This window comes from Daphnia carinata, chromosome 8 (assembly GCF_022539665.2).
Source record: "Daphnia carinata strain CSIRO-1 chromosome 8, CSIRO_AGI_Dcar_HiC_V3, whole genome shotgun sequence".
NCBI classification, from domain to species: domain Eukaryota; kingdom Metazoa; phylum Arthropoda; class Branchiopoda; order Diplostraca; family Daphniidae; genus Daphnia; species Daphnia carinata.
In genome coordinates, this window is record NC_081338.1 from 6045753 (window position 1) to 6064342 (window position 18590).

General features: G+C 38.7%; 7 protein-coding genes and 1 long non-coding RNA gene across 12 annotated transcripts; 3 read left to right on the forward strand and 5 right to left on the reverse strand.

Moving 5' to 3' along the window:
- The first annotated feature begins 138 nt into the window (after window positions 1–138).
- On the forward strand, window positions 139–1797 carry LOC130700075 (uncharacterized). The gene is made up of 6 exons (XM_057522083.2): window positions 139–294; window positions 388–680; window positions 748–859; window positions 933–1285; window positions 1348–1456; window positions 1530–1797. Exons 2-6 carry the CDS (start codon window positions 397–399, stop codon window positions 1740–1742), a joined length of 1071 nt encoding a protein of 356 aa, XP_057378066.1. The 5' UTR covers window positions 139–294; window positions 388–396; the 3' UTR covers window positions 1743–1797.
- On the reverse strand, window positions 1272–3739 carry LOC130700071 (serine beta-lactamase-like protein LACTB, mitochondrial). Of its 2 annotated transcripts, XM_057522075.2 has the most exons (7): window positions 3345–3739; window positions 3173–3275; window positions 3034–3121; window positions 2723–2969; window positions 2499–2664; window positions 2045–2433; window positions 1272–1604 (listed from the first exon to the last, which is right to left on the reverse strand). In XM_057522075.2, the coding sequence occupies exons 1-7, from the start codon at window positions 3589–3591 to the stop codon at window positions 1597–1599; spliced, it is 1248 nt and encodes a 415-aa protein (XP_057378058.1). In that variant the 5' UTR covers window positions 3592–3739; the 3' UTR covers window positions 1272–1596. The 2 variants fall into 2 exon arrangements, with proteins under 2 accessions (XP_057378058.1, XP_057378057.1); XM_057522074.2 differs by lacking the exon at window positions 1272–1604 and having other exon boundaries at window positions 1730–2433; window positions 3345–3707.
- Window positions 3740–4362: 623 nt separating this feature from the next.
- LOC130700069 (tubulin-specific chaperone cofactor E-like protein) lies at window positions 4363–6719 on the reverse strand. The gene is made up of 7 exons (XM_057522072.2): window positions 6285–6719; window positions 6051–6229; window positions 5755–5992; window positions 5342–5629; window positions 5096–5250; window positions 4872–5026; window positions 4363–4810 (listed from the first exon to the last, which is right to left on the reverse strand). Exons 1-7 carry the CDS (start codon window positions 6519–6521, stop codon window positions 4653–4655), a joined length of 1410 nt encoding a protein of 469 aa, XP_057378055.1. The 5' UTR covers window positions 6522–6719; the 3' UTR covers window positions 4363–4652.
- Window positions 6720–6851: 132 nt separating this feature from the next.
- Window positions 6852–9663, reverse strand: LOC130700061 (signal recognition particle subunit SRP72-like). The gene is made up of 11 exons (XM_057522061.2): window positions 9516–9663; window positions 9332–9449; window positions 9141–9278; window positions 8967–9084; window positions 8718–8908; window positions 8378–8654; window positions 7932–8288; window positions 7719–7871; window positions 7505–7659; window positions 7194–7445; window positions 6852–7118 (listed from the first exon to the last, which is right to left on the reverse strand). The coding sequence occupies exons 1-11, from the start codon at window positions 9622–9624 to the stop codon at window positions 6977–6979; spliced, it is 2010 nt and encodes a 669-aa protein (XP_057378044.1). The 5' UTR covers window positions 9625–9663; the 3' UTR covers window positions 6852–6976.
- Window positions 9664–9901: 238 nt separating this feature from the next.
- On the forward strand, window positions 9902–12259 carry LOC130700064 (R3H and coiled-coil domain-containing protein 1-like). The gene is made up of 10 exons (XM_057522065.1): window positions 9902–10100; window positions 10189–10363; window positions 10426–10580; window positions 10654–10854; window positions 10919–11238; window positions 11311–11461; window positions 11516–11605; window positions 11696–11810; window positions 11871–11992; window positions 12057–12259. The coding sequence occupies exons 1-10, from the start codon at window positions 9965–9967 to the stop codon at window positions 12122–12124; spliced, it is 1533 nt and encodes a 510-aa protein (XP_057378048.1). The 5' UTR covers window positions 9902–9964; the 3' UTR covers window positions 12125–12259.
- On the reverse strand, window positions 12145–13571 carry LOC130700083 (ribose-5-phosphate isomerase-like). The gene is made up of 7 exons (XM_057522093.2): window positions 13340–13571; window positions 13066–13239; window positions 12921–13001; window positions 12806–12858; window positions 12600–12744; window positions 12429–12520; window positions 12145–12365 (listed from the first exon to the last, which is right to left on the reverse strand). Exons 1-7 carry the CDS (start codon window positions 13523–13525, stop codon window positions 12269–12271), a joined length of 828 nt encoding a protein of 275 aa, XP_057378076.1. The 5' UTR covers window positions 13526–13571; the 3' UTR covers window positions 12145–12268.
- Window positions 13572–13835: 264 nt separating this feature from the next.
- LOC130700085 (uncharacterized) lies at window positions 13836–17716 on the forward strand. The gene is made up of 5 exons (XM_057522095.2): window positions 13836–14601; window positions 16680–16889; window positions 16989–17095; window positions 17179–17268; window positions 17415–17716. The coding sequence occupies exons 1-5, from the start codon at window positions 14565–14567 to the stop codon at window positions 17547–17549; spliced, it is 579 nt and encodes a 192-aa protein (XP_057378078.1). The 5' UTR covers window positions 13836–14564; the 3' UTR covers window positions 17550–17716.
- LOC130700100 (uncharacterized) lies at window positions 14672–16760 on the reverse strand. Of its 4 annotated transcripts, none has more exons than XR_009003649.2 (5): window positions 16630–16760; window positions 16413–16569; window positions 15487–15599; window positions 15322–15415; window positions 14672–15222 (listed from the first exon to the last, which is right to left on the reverse strand). It is a non-coding gene; the product is annotated as an uncharacterized LOC130700100 (long non-coding RNA). The 4 variants fall into 4 exon arrangements; XR_009421628.1 differs by having other exon boundaries at window positions 14680–14751; window positions 14929–15222; window positions 15487–16569; XR_009421627.1 differs by having other exon boundaries at window positions 14688–14769; window positions 14929–15222; window positions 15487–16569.
- Window positions 17717–18590: the final 874 nt, after the last annotated feature.

Sequence of the window (18590 nt, forward strand, 5' to 3'; positions counted from 1 at the left end):
GCTGGTTGAATACAGAAACAATAACAATTCCGTTTGCTGATTAACGAAATGGGTAAGGTGTAGGAAAATTTTAAGCGGGCAATATTAGCAGACGAAACTCGGTGTCAATATTGTTGTTGGGTTACTGTCGATTTTGTGGTTCATCTTCTAGTTTACCGGCGAAAACTTCTTACAATAATAGAAATTTTTCAAAACACACGATTCTAGGCTTGTTTGTACATAGAACTTCTGGTAATAAATAGAAGCAAGTACAAACCAACAAGTGCAGTGTACCTGACCATTTACATTTACGATGTACGCGGTAAACCCTGTTAACCTCATGTCCTCACAAACTTTTTGTTGGCTATAATTCACTTTCCATTTGTCTCTGCAAAAATTTATTTTCAGTGGAAAGTTATGGCTGAGCATAGTGAAAATGATGATAGCCTCTCTAAAGAGGCTATCAATGAACCTCCAAGAAAAAAAGGAAGGAAAAGCAGGGAAAAAGTGTCATGGGTCTGGCAGTATTTTATACAAGAAGGAAATGTTGCTGTGTGTCAGTTTTGCGAAGCTTCTTTATCAATAGCCAGCACTACTACTTTAAAGTACCATCTAAATCATCTACACAAGGATTTGATAGTTGAAGGAGAACCAAATGTAAATGAATCAAAACCTAAGATACAGGTTACATCAATTCCAAGGTAACATAGGTGGATCCCTTGTCTATGAACTTCTCTAAATAACTATGTTTGTAATTTTTTTTACCAGTCAATCACCCCTAAAGAATAATGAAAATGTGACAGCGAACCCAACTTTTCAAAAAAACTTTTTTAAAGAGACTTCAGCTTTTATATCTAAGATGCTGGGAAAACCCTCAAACGTGAGTTACAACCTAAAGTGTTTTTTTTTTTTACAGCTTGCAAGTAAATAATGTTATGTTGACTTTGATTTAGATCCGTATCGTGCACGTAATAGAAGACGAAGAGACTATTAACATTGAGAATCGACGTAAAGATAGCCCCAAAAAAGAATTTGTTGGCGCAGTACCGCCAAGAAATAAAGCAAAGAAGCACAGAGAAAAGGTATCATGGGTGTGGCAGTATTTTCGAAAAGAGGAATCCATGGCCATTTGCCAATTTTGTCAAGCCTCTTTATCATCGGCCAGTACGACTACACTTAGCTACCACCTGAATCACCTTCACAAGGATTCCATAACACATGCAACGGTGACTACAGAATCAAGTCGTTCTCAACCAGAAATCGTGCAGCCTGAAACAGAAATATTACTGGTCCCAGAAATCTCTAGGTTATTTAAATATTACCATTTTAAAAAATGCGTCGAGTTACTCCAACTTGGTTAAATAACAGTATGCCACATCTAAAAATTACCACGAATGTTACGAAGAATGGTATTCCAGATGATTTTCTGAGCGAAACCTCGGTGCTAGTTTCCAGAATGCTGGACAAACCCGAAAACGTGAGTAGCTATGTAAATATGTTTCTTTCGTAGAAGGAAAATAACTACATAATACTTAACGTTTTTACTACAGACCTCCATAGTGACGGTTGTTCCAGACCGGATTATGATGTGGGGAGGAGAAAATGGACCTTGTGCTATTATCCGCCTAAGAGGAGTAGGAAAGCTTGGGGAGGATGACAACACCAACTTAAGGATCCAATTAGGTGAACACCTTGAAAAACACTTGGGTATACCTCCCAGTCGAATGTTAATCCACAATGATACAAGAACTGCTTATTTCTGAATATTTTCAACTCATTGCACAAGTAATTAAACTACTCCATTTACTTTGTTATAAATTTTACTTTGCGTCTAATGCGAATTCAGTTACGAAATCTCAAAATTTCCGCTACGCAATATAAAACACCAACTAAGCTACACCACAACCAGCTACGCCAGCATTACATTCAAATGTGCTTACTTCACAAGAAAACGTGAAAACTTCAAAAGTTTAATCGGCAACACTTTCAAATATTTTGGCAATTTCTAAAGCCGTTTGGTTCAACCCAACGCTTTGCAGATTTGCAATCATAGAAACTACAATACCTCGAATAGGTTTATCTCCCGGCGTGTCATCAGTACGTGGCAGGACGAGCAAAACGGAACTAGCTCCAATGGCGCCGCCAGTATGTGAAATGTAGAATTGCCTCGATTTGCAGAAGGGGTAGTTGTTGTGCGACGATATAACGCCCCAACCCATTCCATATTGGCCATCTCTATCCCACGCTAAAGATGTATTGGATACTGGTGACCATAGCATTTGGACGGTATCGCGATTTAGGAAGCCGTTGGAATTTTGATATGAATAGAGCATGGCATTTCCGAATTTGACCAAATCATCGCTCGTAGATAGAAATCCGCCTCCCGCCCACTTGTATGAATTGTCAACATTTGTTGCGTTTTCCAATCGCCCTTTCTCGTTCCTAACGTAATATCTATTTGTAGAAAAGTGTGCGGTTATATATAGAAACGGGGTTTATAACTGAAGAGAGTTCATTACTTTGCACGGTTGTAGATAATCGGTTTATTCTCGTCCAAATATGTGTTTCTTAACCCCATTTCATGAAAGAATACTTTCATGTATGAAGGGAAAGACTTCTTCACGACACTTTCGACCACGGCACTCACTAGGGTCCACCCATGCGTTGTGTACAGAAACTTTACACCTTTACAGTAATTATTACCAGAATATTATTAGAATAACAATAAAAGAAGTATTATTACCTGGTTTACTAAAAAGATCGTCATCTTTGAAAAGGGCTAGAGATTTTGATACACTCTCAAAATGGCTGTTGAGAAGGTACTCTTGATTTTCAAATTCATTATTGTTTTTTGTTTGGGTGTTGGAAATTTTTTCGTTCTGGGGATTTAGATCAACGGTAGTGGACGATACATTACTGGGGGCAGGTACTTTTTCATAATGGCGAATACCAGAGAGATGACTGACTAAATGTCTCAATGTAATCTCTGCCTATGAAATAGAGAAAATCATGTAAGTATAGCAAGCTAAGCAGAGATACTTTAACATTTGACACCTTTTCACCATCAACAAATTTCTCTGGGAAATCAGCTACATATTCTTGAACTGGTTTATCAAGGGAGAGGCCTCCTTCCTGCCATAATCTAAACAAAGCACAGTTAAAGATATGTCTGGGTAGATGAATATTATCTTACTTGGCAACTACAGCCATGGTCATTGACTTGCTAATGCTAGCAATTCGCATTACAGTATTTGTCTGGCAGAGAATATGGTTCTCGACATCAGCATACCCAAATCCTATTGCAAAACAAATTACATGATCAATTATAAATGTTTGAGGTAGTACAATATTCACATTCACTGAACCTTTCTGGTAAACTGGAAGTCCATCAACACTCACACTAATAACTAGTCCAGGAGTTCCAGATTCATTCTTCACCTGCTCACACAACTTATCAGTAGCTTGAATAGCTTTGCTCCATGTAATCTTTTTTGGTTTGGTCGGGCTCTCAATTTCAATTTGTTTGCTGCTATCTAAGTATATTGTAGTTCCACATGCTGAGGCGGCCAAGGTAGCAGTAACCAATGAAACTTTCAAAATCCGCCTCGCCATTTTCGTTCTCTTAAGACATTAAATGAATCTATTCAATCCAGGTGTACAAAAGAATAATCAATGTAGCTATTTAAACTTTGGTATCGTATAGCTGTTGTCAAGGGGAATGATTAACAAAGACAACAATGACGTCTCAAATCTTTCAAAAAATTGTAAACATCCTAAAACGTCATCTACCAAAGTAAAGTGTAACTATGGCAATCCCTTATTAGTTTGTTTTAGAGCATTAACTACGAATCTAACCGTTAGATGACCACAAAGGAATAAAGAGAAACACTATTTTTTTTGGGAGGGGGCACTATGGTACGATGGCATCTGCGCTGTAGCGTACTAACGCGCTAGCGTTGCATCAAATACTCGGTGTATTTCAAAAACGATTAACTTAATGAGAAAATTAGTAATTTTCCCGCAATCAGCATTAATTTTGAGTATATCCTGTGATATACAACCAATTTTGATAAGTGCCGGTTTTTGCAGAAAATTTTTTTAAGCCCGACTCAAGTCGGGCATTATGCTAGCGCCAGTACGCTACAGCGTTAGCGCGATGCAGCGGAAAAATTCTGGAAGTGTATGAAGAGAATTAATTAGAAATTTGACCGGAAGATGGCGATAGCAGTAAAACAGAAAAAAAAAAACGATTTTTTTTCTGGTAAAACGGGTTGCCAGGTATACTGCTTGCGCCGATAATTATGCTCAAAAACAAAACTTCCTTTTCTATTGCCAAATCAACCTCTCCAGAATCCGCATTCCAAAATAAAGCAATATTACAAATTAAATCGCTGTCTTTTTATTTACGTACTATATACCAACGACGAGTAAATATATGTTTTTGGGAGTTGCGCATAATTCAAATTCAAAAATCCGACGAAATAAACTTCGATGTGTGTTATCACCAGCAACACTTCACCACTGTTGTATCAAATACTTGGCATCAGCTAACCCATTAACTTTACCACCTTGCGAAGCTAGGTACTAAAAAATTCTAAAAACCGATGATTCTTAAGCATATCAAAAACAACTTAATACACAACCAACTAACGTTTAAAACAGATCGTTTGGCGTTATCCTAGTTTTTCATCGATCAAAATTTCGTCACCGTCTTTTACGTTGTAACTGTACAATCGTTTTGCAGAAAAGCGCATGAGCATCGGTTGTTGGTGATCACTATGCCATAACCGGAGTTTCGACGCGGGAAGGCCTAGTTCAAAGCTAAATTTTTCTGAAAGATTTCAATTTAAATTAAGTTTTTGAAGGAAAATGCCTTTCTTAAATTGTCATACCTCTCAACTCTTTCATAGTCATGTACAAAGATAGACTCTTTTCATTCCAGGACTGCTCTCCATATCTGACCCAGACATTTGCTATTTTCGGCGGAGCTAATTTCACTTTCGCAAACGGGGCTACATGTCCATGCATGTCCAGCAACTCTTGATACCTTAACGAGTAACGAAGCTTAGTTTTCAAACATTAGTACGCGCATCAGTTTTTAGAAAATTTCAGCAACCTCTTGGGTTTCACTTCGGAATCGTGAAATCGACGCAGAAAGTTTCGTTCGGCTTCCTCACGCTCCTTCGCGCTAATATCGCCGCCACCGTTCAAGCGGCGTAAATTAGGTAAGCGCGCTATTGTCATTTCACGACGCTCGTGTTCCGTCATTCTCTAGATAAGCGAAAATGATGACGATACTTTGTTGACACGCAAATTGTCCATAAACTAAAAACCGTATTTTCAAAACTGAGAAAAAACTAACCTGAAAAAGGGGGCAAGACTGCATGCGCAGTTCAGCCAATGATGGCCAATTGCGAATGTGGTCAATTTCTTCCCAGCAATCGAACATACTGTTATTCAAACTGATAGAGCGTAGGCAGGGGAACAAGACGAAATCAGTGGATTCTTTTCCTATTGGATCCGTGCAATCAAGGTCTAGGAACGGGGCACAACACGTACTGGTCTTCCCGTCTCCAGAACAAAAAGATGTGGATAATGACCCCGTACTACTGCTTAATGATGCCAAAGAACTTCCGGACATTTTTTTGCCCTAGCGTAGATTAAAATACATTAGGATTTGCTAATTTTAATAATCGAATGTTTAGTTAATCAAAGATCTCATTCGGGATTACAGATCGCACATTTTTATCGGTAATGTTGTTCTTAATGCCTTACTTGTGCTTCTCGAGCTGCAAGAGATGTCCATCGTAAGGTCCATAGAGGGCAGTCACACAAAACCAGAGAAGTCAGTGACGGAAATTTTGTTGAAATCCAACGTAAGTGATCCCGATTTTCGACTCGATTCCCATCAAAGTGTAAAGTTTTAATTTTGGGAAATATTTCATTTGTTTCATTTTCTTTCTTTTGATCAGAAATTTCAATCTGGTTAAAGCTTAGATGTAGCTCTTCCAAACTTGAATAGAATTCAAATTAAAGCCAATAGTTTTTGTTAGCTAATTAAAACATCATACTTTGGTATGAGACTGAGATATGGAACAAGTACATTCCACTGAATCCCAACACGATTTAACACCAGTTTCTTCAGTGAAGGATGTAATATCTGAGGTGTATTTACATTTGCACTTCCTAACATATTATAGCTTAAGTTGAGAAAGCTTAGCTTAGGAAGGCATCTGATCAGCTTATTTATCTATCAAAAACGGAAAAAATTATCAGTGAATAACTTGAAATTCTTCTACAATTACCTCAGTCCACTTAGAAATCTGGTTATGAGCAAGATCTAGCTCATTTACGTCATGGAGGATTGAGCACAAGGACTGTTCATCCCCCACAGAATCAATTTCACAATGATCAAGAATAAGGGTACTGGGTAGCCTTTTTCTTGGTGACGATTTTCGCACAAACAAAATAAAGCCCGATCCCGAAGTGTCTTCATCGTCATCCGAGTATTTTTCATTAACTGCTTGCGTAATTGAACGCATTTTTTTCTCCTAGCAATGATGGCCTGGCTAACCAAAAATGATTCACTAAACAGGATTGCATACAAATTGTGATTCTTGTAAATCTGAAAATAACTCTTAAATAACAAAAATCTGTGCCAGGAAAGGCCTAGTTCGGAATTTAATAGGCCAAGGTAGCACTTTTGGCTATAGTTAGATTGGCTTTGTTATTTGCTGGCACTAGTACTACGATCTTACAACAAAGACAAAAAAAACTAAAACAAGACACCAGCTGACGACAATAATAGTAAACAGAACCACGATGCAAGATTCGAAATGCCATCTAGCGGTCGTGTTAGAACAGACCAAAAGTCATGGAACTTTACCTTTTATTGTTTTTCTCGTTCATCATAACAAAGAAAAAGATCCTTTCTCCGAATTTATAACGCAAACAAGTGCATTACAGGATTTTAAATCAAAGTTCTGATTTCCTCCAATTAAAATTTTCCACTTCGTTTCTTTTTCTTTTGTCCTTGTCCTGGTTTGGATCTCTGCGAGGATGCAGCTGGCAAGGTTTTGGTAGTAGGACTGGATGCTGCGGCTGCTGGTTTGGCAGTCGCTTTCACATTAGACATGTCACTAGAGCGGTTCATTAAACAATTGAATAATTAACAAAACATTTGGGTATCAGCGACAATGACACATTTAACTTACAATTTGTTCTCTGCTTCTTGCATAGCAGCAGAGCTACCCTGTGTCCCTTTACCAACATCCGGACGGACGTCACGATATCGGCGGTCTCTTTGTTTCTTTGGACGATAAGTAGACCTTTCACGGCGGGGTAACCAGCGCTCAGGGTCGGGCGCTACTTTCGGGTCATAGCGCTTGGGAAGCTTCTTTTTCTTAGGTTTCTTCTTATTCACTTTTTTATCGTTTAGTTTCTTCGATCCCGTAGACCCAGGCGACCTAAAGCAAGAGGAATGGTCAAGGTGGTAAACTCAACAGATTATTTTCTAAAAAATTACGTAGGTCCCCCAGCAGGCGGTCCTTTACGAGCATTCTTCAATCCGAGAGCCCATGTAGCTGATTCAAGTGCATCGACATCGAGAGCGCTAACTCCTGCATCTAATTCTAAAGGAGGCAGTTGTTGGCTTCGTTTCTGGGCAACAGCTGGGTCAAACTATTAGGGAAACAATAAGTTCATATAAGCTTATCGATGTTCACAAAAACAAACTTTACCTGAGAGTAGAGGAGTACAAGACGGGCTAGGGTAGCTGTATCACTTGGATCGAGTTTCCAAAGTTTTTCCAGGCAAGCGGCAGCTTTCTCTGGCTCACCACCTTTCAAATGAAAAGCTGCGGCTTGGCGCAAAAGCTTTACTTGATTATCAGCCTGCATCTAAAATTGAATAGTAAATCAAATTCTTCTCAAGTAAATACTGTTATAAGAAACCTTAGTTTTGTTGAATTTATCTAGAGCTTCATTAACTAACGATATGGCCTTATCACGCTGTCCGCGAGCACTGTGCAGTGATACCAAGCTTCCCAGAAGTCCCAGACGGAAATGTTGTTTCAGTAGTTGTTCGAGGTGAGCAGTGGCTCTATCAAACTCGCGTTTTTCCAGCAGCAATTGCAAAGCCGCTAATCCAGCGGTAAGGGCAGAATCAGGTTTCGCCGTAGCTAACGTCGCCAAAGCTTCCTCTAAACGATTGGCTTTATATTCTAATGCAGCTTGGAGCAACAACACCTCAGTAATTCCATCAGGGTACGTTTTTTTCAGCTCTTCGATTGCCTTTCGACATTGTTCTACCTGTATGTTACGAATTACGAGGATAAAAATTGTTAGACAGTTAAATATAGCATAGAATGTAAGAAATTTGTGAAAAATGACAAAAAGACCTGAGCTGTTGCACCTAAGAAGAGGCATTGGTTCACGGCGAGAGTTTGTTTTTGCCTTGTGGTAAATTTAGCGTCATTTTCTTCAACAGCGGTGCGAGTCATTTTGAGTTTTCTTCTGGAATCAAAGATGTTTTGCGCACCATTAATTACAGCACTATTATTGGCGGCGATCGCAGAGAGTGCTACATCGCTTGGCTTTTGTTTTAGCACCATTTGGTAAACTTGCTGCGATTCTGATGTACGTCCTTGAAGTTGAGTTACATAGCCCAACTGTACTCTGAAATTTTAAATAACGCATGAAAGTTTGCATAAAATTGGCTCATATCGAATTATGACCTACCGTATCAAAGCTAACTCGTCCTCAATTTCTTCTTCAGTTGCTCCATCATCTTCTAATGATTTTCTGCAGAGACTTTCAGCTTTGCGTAACTGTGCCTCAGCCTCAGCGGTTTTACCTTCACCAATCAAACGGATCGCTTCATTGTACGATAACTCATAACTGTCATCCGTTGACATGGGTAGATTAGTTTTCTAAAAATGTGATGAATTTGTGAAATGACTGGATAGCAAAAATGTATTATTTACTTACTGTTCCTTCAAGACTTAGGCAGGCTACAACTGCAGATAAGTTTGTTTCACGTTCTGCTTCATAATCATCCTGGGTGTTCTTGATTAATTCTTTATACAACTCAAGACATTCAGCAAACCTAAAATTATTATTATTTATTAAGTCATTGTTGTTGATAATGCCCAATTCTTATACCTTTCCATTCGATATAAGACTTGAGCCTTAAGTTCTTTATGTTTAGTTTCAAGATTAGCTTCTTTGTTCAGCACAGCAAGTGATTCTTGTGTTCTGTTCAAACGATACAGACAGTATGCTTTCTCAAATGTCATTGTCCTAAAGAAACACAATTTTAATGAGTGCCACAGCATAAAAATGAAGAAACTTACTCAGAAAGACTAGGGTTTTTATTAATAACGGCCAATCCATTCTTAAAATCAGACTCTTGAATGTAGCACACTACCAGACACTTGTGTGCATTCGCTTCATTCGGCGCCTCGTCCAAGACTAATAAAAATGTTTTGTCTTTAATCAGCTTCTTCAATTACATTTTTGTTCAAACAAAGTACTTACTTTTCTTAGCAACTTTAATCGCACGGTTATAATCTCCATTATTACCAAATTTATTCAATTCGGCATAGAGAGCTGTCAGATTAACATCTGTTTTCGCTGAAGCCGCCATCTTTTATTTACGTGTAATGGATAAAACTTAAGAGATTAGAGATGAACTACCTTGCTAGTATTGGGGTATCGCAGTTTTCAGTTAATCATTTAATAAAATATAATCTTTCAAAGAAACACTCAACAAAATCATGATTTAAATATTTAAATTTATTTTTCTTATAAAAATTGCATATTAATCCTTTTCAGAGTGTTTTCGTTGTTTCTGTTCATGAGCAGGTGGCGTAGCATTCGTAATGTTCCACTTTCTCTTATCTAGTTACGCATCTATGTTTATCTTTGTGAGCAACGCACACTTTGTTTTGCTAAGGAAACATGGCGCAGTGAGTTGAAAAAGTGAAATGACTTTCGCTTCTTTACCCAAGGCCGCAATAGATATTCTTCCATGCTCTACTTTCGTTAGCCAACTAGAAGAATCATTTGTAGAACAAGTATACGCTGATATTTGCGCATACGCGCATACCACACCGTCATCCGGTAAATAAGTCTTGTTGCTCTTGGTACAGCTTGAAATATGGTAATAGATTTTTTTATATTGTATGCATAAATCCTTTATTTCTTATAGGTCAAGAAGCTGTGTTTATTTTTCCGTCAGTTTCTCCTAGATTGCGGTTTTTAATTCACAAGATTGTTGAGACAAACTTCAGCAACAGTTTGAAGACTTTTTCTGTTGGAAAAGCTGACCGAAGGACTGTTGTATGTCCTAAAGTAATCTTCAGGATGGATTCTGCTCAAGAAAAGTAGTTGAGTGATGTACATGCAAATTCAAAACTAAATGTGGTTTTTGTATCAAATTTAATAGAACACCTGGAAATGACAGTTGTCAACAGCAACAGTCACCAGATAACAAACAGCCAAGAAAGCAGAGAATTGTCAATGAAAGAGCCATTTATCGTCCCCCACCAGCTAGAAGTACTGGTGTGCTGCAAGAAACTGCAAAGCAAAATGTTGATCCAGGTGAGGATTATATGTTTTTCAAAATATTTCTTGTGGGCTTTTTACAACAACAAAAATTGCTGCAATTTTGTAGCTCCCTTGTCTGCTCAGTCTCCAAACAATAACATGAAAAAACCATCTCAAGCAATTTATGTGCCCCCACCACGTAAATCTTCCATGCAGAACCATGGTCTCAGTGATGACATTCAGGAATGTGGAAAGATGAAGGCCAAAATTGAGTCAGGGACCAAAGTTATTTCACCCATTAGAAAAAAATCAACACGTGTGGAAATGCGTGAGTTCATTTTCAGACAAGTTGATCCCATTTGGAACAATAACTGATTTTTCTGGGTGTGCAGGTCTTGCTGTGGAAGAAGAAACTAATCAAACTCCTATCTTCAAAAAAGAAGAGACCAGTCCAATTCAGGCTCCTCCGCAAGTCCACCGAAAAATATCACGTGTAAGTTCTGTTCCCTTCATCCAAGTTCCAGAGCAACCAGTAGTGGATGTCGGAGATCTGATGGAGAGCTGCGAATTGGCTGAGTTGTCCAATCACGTCCCTCTGGAAAACCTAGCGTCACCTAAAGAGCTGCAAAGAAACGTGAGTTCTGAAGAAGACTCGTGGGATAAACTCTATAATGAAACTGGTGACCTGCTGAGGCCCGATGCTCTAGACGAGGTAACATTAATTACCTGTTTTCTCAATTAAAGCCATGTAAAAACATTAGGTTTCTTGATTTTTCAATTGCAGTTATCGCTTGCTGTTGGATCTGTGCGAATTATTCAGCCATCCAATGAAATATACTCGCAAGTAGCTCATGAGAACCATGACGAAGATCTTAATCACGTAATTGAGCTGTATGATTTCCCTTCAGCATTCAAGACTGAGGATCTGTTTACAGGTAGTTCACTTGGATCAGTCAATGTTTTCTCTCTTCTTATTAGTATATCGTTAGCTTTGAACATAACTGGGAAACCACCAGACTTTTCCATTAAATGGGTTGATGATACACATGCTTTAGCCATTTATGGCAGCGCTTACGCAGGTAATTCAATGTAATTTCTAAATTTTTAAACATTCTAACGTACTTACCTTTGATTGGTTGTGGATGAAATTTGTTGACGACATAATGAAGCCGTCGATGCTTTGGCTGTTCCTCAAAGTGTTATTAAAATGCGGCCCCTTGCCCAAGCGACCAAAGAATCACGAAACTGTGCAAGGCGAATCTCGACAGCCCTTCAACCGTTTAAGTAAGTTAGGAGGAAAACTTGTTAAAAATTCTACGATTACGAATGATTGTTTAAAAGCAGACCTCGGCCGGTAACATCAGCTAGCATGGCAAAACGTTTGGTCAGCACTGCGCTGGGAATCAGAAACACCGTCAGCGCCGAGCAAAGAAAAGTTGAACGTCAAATGCTCGCAGATGCTAAAGGTTGGAAATGGTTGATTTTGTTAGTGAAGTAAATTTTAAATTCGGTTTCTGTTTAAATTTCCAGCCAAAAAACGATTAGCAGCCCAGCAGAAAGAAGCGGCCTGGGAGGGAACAATGTCAACAACGCCTTGAAATTAAATCGTAGTGTTAAAATGATATATATTTATAATGATAGAAAGTTTTATGAGTGCAGAGATTATCTTCAAAGGTATTCTGTGTTCATTTTTTTTTCAGAGTGTGATTACAAAATACACAAGTTTTTAAGTACTTATCAACTTAGACGTTTCGTTCCATCACTGTCCCATCGCTCATACCGAAATAAGCTTTTCTTGCCATTCCGACAAAAAGTCCATTTTCCACGACTCCCGGAATCCTGAAAAATGATACGTAAAGAATTAAAATACTTATGAGGCAAAACAGAATTAGCTAGAATTACATGTTCAGAGTAGTTTCCACCTGCTTCCAATCCTTTACACCCTCAAAATTCCAGTCAAGTATAAAGTTGCCATTGTCTGTGACAACGGGACCCTAATGAAACAAAAACATACTATTTTCAAAATATTACTTTTATAGAGAGACTTCTGTGTTGTTCACACAGAATACCTACAGCTTTAGAACTTCCAGACATCCTGAGATCTGACTTTCCTCCAAGCATTTTCTCAATTTTTTGGTATACAGCACGATAAGCACTAGGAATGACTTCAATTGGAATGCCTTTACTCCACTGATCTCCTAGATGTGTAGATGCTTTCCTATTAGTTAACTGTAATTAAAAATTTTCTTTTTAACAGTATAAGCTGAAAATTCATATACCTGTAATCTGCAATGACTACAAATTCTTCTGCACAACTGGCGAGGATTTTTTCCTGGTGAATGGGATTAATATTTAACACTTCAGATGAAAATGTTCACATGACAATGGTCTCACCTGGGTCAGACAGCCGCCACCTCCCTTGATAAGTGTCAGCATGTGGTCAGATTCATCAGCCCCATCAATTGTGACTTTCAACTTCAGAAATAGAACAAGAATTATTTGGGTATGCCGAGGGATAAGCAAATAAAAAGTACTATACATTAGGGTTCATTTCCAAATCTCCCAACTTCAAACCATGTTGTATAATCAACTGCTTTGCTTGGAAAGATGATGGGACACAAATTACTTCCAGGCCCTCGTCCTTGACTCTTTGTGCTAGACGTTCAACAGCATAGACCACTGTCGATCCACTCCCAATGCCAATGACACCATCCTAAATGGGGAGAAATATGTGTCAAGCCGTTACATGAACACGCGAGGAACGCATAACAGGGTCCTCTTTCAAAGGATTTAGAAACTATTTGATTCATTACCACCACGTGATTGTCCACTGCTTTGAAGGCGGCTAGTCTTTTGGCGGTCTCCACTGGATCGTTCATCTTCGCGTCAGTCGCTTGGGATAAGCTGTAGCCAAATGCTCTGTTGAAAGCTAACGTAAGACAGCAGCGGTAAGATCGATAGCTGTAATGGAATTTTATAGAGGCATTCAACCAAAACATGCCTTTGACGTGTAGTCTGCGTGTTAAGCAGACAACAGCTGTTAGCCCTGAGGCGAGCAACTCTGCCAGTTCTTTTTAAACCTACCGTCCTTTGCTCACAGTTGCAGCTCGCTGGCATAAAGTTTAGCGCCAAGATTATGAAATTCGCTATAAATTATGTGCCAACGCAGAAGAAGGTCTTTGCTCAACATGCGGAAATAACGACAGTTATTTTCAATGTTGGATTCAAGTGTTTTCTGGCCTTGCAGGAAGTATCGGAGTGAATTAATGTGGTTGTCCCTTCTTTGAACTATACGTCCCACATATATGGTTGGTTGAAAACCCACCAAAGTCATTCAGTTAGTAGACCGCCGACCTTCAGGCCAGTCGTACCCAAACGGCGCTCGCAAGCGTTTCTCCTCCGCTTTCAAAACGTGTTTTTCTTTAACATCCACGGTTTTTTGCGGTACTTGTTGTCGCTTCAAAAATCTCCATTTGTGCGTATCGATTGATCTTGAGGTTGAAATAAATCGAGGCCGTGTGTTTGTTTCTAAAAAACAGTGAAGCAAAAAAAAAAAAAAGATCATTATTGTTTCAGTCACGAAAAATCGAACAGTTTTTTTTTCTTTCTTCGTCGCTATTATCTCCAATTCGTGACTTGAGGTCCAATCAAGAAAATAACTATACGTCTATGCACATTTTGATTTGGATAAAACTATAAAAAAAAAAAGCAATATAACAAACGGTCGCCGCGTCTTTTGTGCACGAGCTCCGTGAGTCGTTGAATTTCTGCGCTGGCGGCTTTTTATCCTTATTGTTATATTCGTACAAGTGCTGTGTGGAAAATCAAAAAGGAACACACATAAGAAGAAGAGAAAAAAAAAAGGACGCAAACATTAACCCTTCCTCAGTCCCTTAGTTGCAGCAGGCCGACCAGGACCGAATGTATTAAATTACCTTTTTTTTCTCCGGCACTCGGTTGTCCCACTTTGTATACATTACAGCACCAGAAGAAGAAAAACATTGGCAACCCACAATTTCCGTCATAATAATAAACACCATGCATCGGTCAGTCATCTACTTCCTCATCTGCTGCGGTAAGAAGAAAGAATTATTCAATTATTATAATTATTTAAAATTCAACCAAATAAGAAATTGCTTTGGGGAAGACCTACCGGTGTAGGTCACATTTTTTCAATCGTGGTCGTTGGGAAATGTTGTAGCCAGCAGCTGCTACACGTCAGGGCCTATTTTATTATTCAACACTAGGAATTAAAAAGTTTGAATAAGCCCCTCTGTGGTAAGGTTAATGGTATACACATACAGGAGAGGGGATAGGTCTATTTTTCTTTCTATAAGTAGAGGCATTTTTGCCTGTAGTAGGGCATATAATAGCTAAGAACTGGGTGTGAGAGAAAACTTACGTATGTTCGTATATCGGAAGGATTTCTCGGCTTTCGTGGCTCATAAATCACTTGTTTTTCTTTTTTTCTTCTTTTTGAATATACATGTCTGCGGGCTTCAAAGTGGCTCGCGAGCTGCCAAGTCGTTTTCTGAGAGGGGGCAGTCGGAGAGCTTTGAGAGGATCAATGTTTTGATAGGGAAATTTTCCTTTTTTTTTCTTTCTAGTTCTCCCCTCCTTATACCCATCGTCGCTTATCGTCGGGGAAAAAAAGTGCTGAAATAAACCAGTCGGCTATTTATCAACCTCTCATTTTCTGAAGGAGAAAAAAAAAAGAGGGGAAGAAAAAAAAATAAGCTTGTAGGCCGAATGATTACAGTTGAAGAGAAAAAACCCAGGTAGCTATATAGATTACCGTTGTTCTATCCACATGTCCATCAACGTTGTTGGATAAAAGAAAGTAGATACACGGACTAATGAACAACATTATTCCTAGGAGTTTACAAGACCTGAATATAAAAAAAGAAAAGAAATGTTTGTCGATTCAATAAATTGCGATATAAAAAAAAAGGAATTTTACCTTTTCTTGTTATGGAGTTTGTGTGGATTCCACAGATTGACGGATCACGCACAAAAAGAATAAACGCGTGTTTTTATTACAAACGGGGGGCTGTATAGAATTTCGTTTTATATCTGATAATAAAAAAAAAGAAAGAAAATTTATGTTTTTTTATGGGACGTGCACCAAAGGTGCATGTCTCATGTCCCACCTGGAAGAATTAAAATGTAGAGAATTACATGGTCGGTCACCAATTTCATGACATTGAGAGATTTATCTCTACGAATTTAATGACACGAGATTGTATCAACATTTTAATTCAGTATAGGCCTATTTATATATCAAAGGAAACGACGTGTCAAAACTCTACGGGATAGATTACATCTCCACCAAAATAGTAAAGAAAAAAAAGAGATTTTTACGATCGGGAAAGCTCTTAGCGGTAAAAAAAACTCTTAACCGGCGAAAAGGAAAGACTAGTATAAAAATAAAATAGAATTTTCTTTAAAACGAATTTTAGACCACAAGTCGTAAAACGTGATGATGCAGGCCAAAGGTTAGATGTGTTTCCAGAACCTCGTGATGCCAAAGAACTTATACAGCAGCTCAGCTAAAAACATATAGACCTTCTTTTTTCTTTACCCACGTAAAAAGTTTTCCTACCCCACACATACACACAAAGAACGAATATTTCTCTTCGAAATGGGTGTTCAGATTCCTCATGCATTATTCATCAAGACTCGTTTCTTGTGCCTGTGTGTGCTGACTCACCCAACCAGATACATTGCTTATGTGAGAAAGAAAGAAAGGCTACTGATGAGCTGTCAGGATTGTATCAACAGTTGGGCAGAGGGAAAAAGAAATGATATTTCTTTTTTTCTTCATTTCCCAAATACAACCCTAGAAAATATCGTAACCCCCTAAGCGATTTTTATCTCATTTATTACCTTCTTAAGTAGTTAGGGTGTTAATGATGCTGCACGCGAGGGACAACGGAGAAAGACCAGGAAATATATGTCGTGATGGCTCGTCACAACCATCTTGACAAATCTTTTTTTTTTCGACTATTATTCGAAGCCAACACTCAGCTGTTTTTCCATCTCCCTAAATGGATGGAAACCATTAGCGTACACTCGATAGTCAAGAAATAAACATAATACTCACTAGGAAAATCCCGCGTGACAAATGACTCATTTCCCGTATTTTGTAACCAGTGTTGGGTAAGAGCACGAGCTACGGTGCGAGCGTCGTCGTCGATTCGGTCGGAGGACATCACGTTGCTGTTAGGAAAGTAGTGCCGGAAGGCTCTCAGGTGAGCCTCCAATGTCGCGTGCCTGTCAATAGTCAACTGTCGCGGATGATGGATCTGATTGAACCATCACCTCTGTCGAATCCGGTCGTCTGGCTAAGGTTCGATATGAAAGGTAAATGGATGCAACGTTGTATGTTAGGTGTATACATGACAAATAACATAGTGAATCCTCTCTTCTTTTCACCTTTGCCACGTCAAATGAATTCAATAGATCCGTCCAACCAGGAGGTTATCTCGCACGGTGACACTTTATTGATCGATACCAATCCCCGACTGCGTCTTGCCTTCCAGGAGGACACACGAACTTCCACACTCATCGTAAAAAAAGCCATTTCAATAATAAATGGAATTTAAATAATGACCTTAATATTTAAATATTTTGTTTATATTACCTTGTTTAGATTGACAGGGCCGAAGTTCAAGATGGAGGCATATTCCAATGCCAAGTTTTTGTTCGAGATGAAGTCGTGCCCAGTTCTCCTATCGAAGTGGTAATAACAAAATATAAATATTCAAATTTCTCTTTTCCTTTACGATGCATAAAAATAACAATAATCATCGATACGTAAAAAAAAATAATAATTGGACCCGATGACTCAACCTGAAAAATAACTTTTTTCTTCTTCTCATTTTCCAGGTGATAATCGAAGCTCGGTCCACAACGTCTGGCACGCCCAGCCAGCAAACCATCACTTCAGCCCATTATTACAGCTGCCTGCTCCTCCTTTTTATGACGCTCCAGGTGATGCGTTACTCTGTTTTGTTCAGCTAAGATCGACCTGGAACAGCGAAAAAAAAAACCATGTATATTATTATTACTTTCACGTGTGTGTATGTGTGTGTGTGTATGTTCTTTTCTTTGGGTTTTTAAGTTATGTGTAACACGTTTAATGAGCTTTACATGAATATGGAAATAATAGAAAATTTCGGAATGATTAACCACAGAAAAATTCTTTTTAAAAACATAGAAACACGAGAAGACATGTCTCTATTACACATGCAATGTATTTTTATGATTATTTGATTCGAAAAAGAAAACTTGCTAGATGGACTCGAACCCTAGTCGGATTTCCACAACTGGAGAGGGGAAAGTTTGTTTATTTGTCTTTTGCGGTCGGGTTCGCCGAGTCGTTAAAAGTCCACTCGATCTTATTCCGCAGAGATGCCGCACAAAATGGGAAAGGGGAAGTAAAAAAAAAAATCGAGTCTTCCTATATTTCCTCTCATAAACTGTTTACCCATTTTACACATATGTTCTCTTTACACACAAAAATGGCTGTGTTAAAAAAAAGGGCCGGACATGCATTCATCAAAGCCTAAACCTTCGACTTCGAATCTCTAAACTCTCTCTCTGTCAGGGGGTAGGTCACCAGTCGTCATGGATGTTTGGTTCCCTTCCTTTTTCTTGGTGTCCCCCCCCCCTCTAGCCGCAGTGCAATCATCCGTACAGTTTCCACGAAAATGCACACAACAAAAGAAAGACGGCTAACTTTGCTATAGGCACATCATCGTCAGCAGGGTGGCCTCAGATAAAAAGGGGGAAAAGCATTAGATCGATCGCCCCCTGCTGCTGGATGTTTGATGTTAGGAGAATGTTACACGAATGTTTAAATCCAAGGCTACTATTATTTAGATCGGTTTTTTCCTTTCTACGTAGCGAGAGGAAAAACATGGATAACACGAATAAATATATGGATACATGTATGTGTGTAATCTATAATCTCTTTCGACGTCTATGGGTTCAACAGCAGGTGGCTGTACGTAGGGGAAATACTATCAGAAACAGATCGACTTTACGACTTCGTCTTTCGTT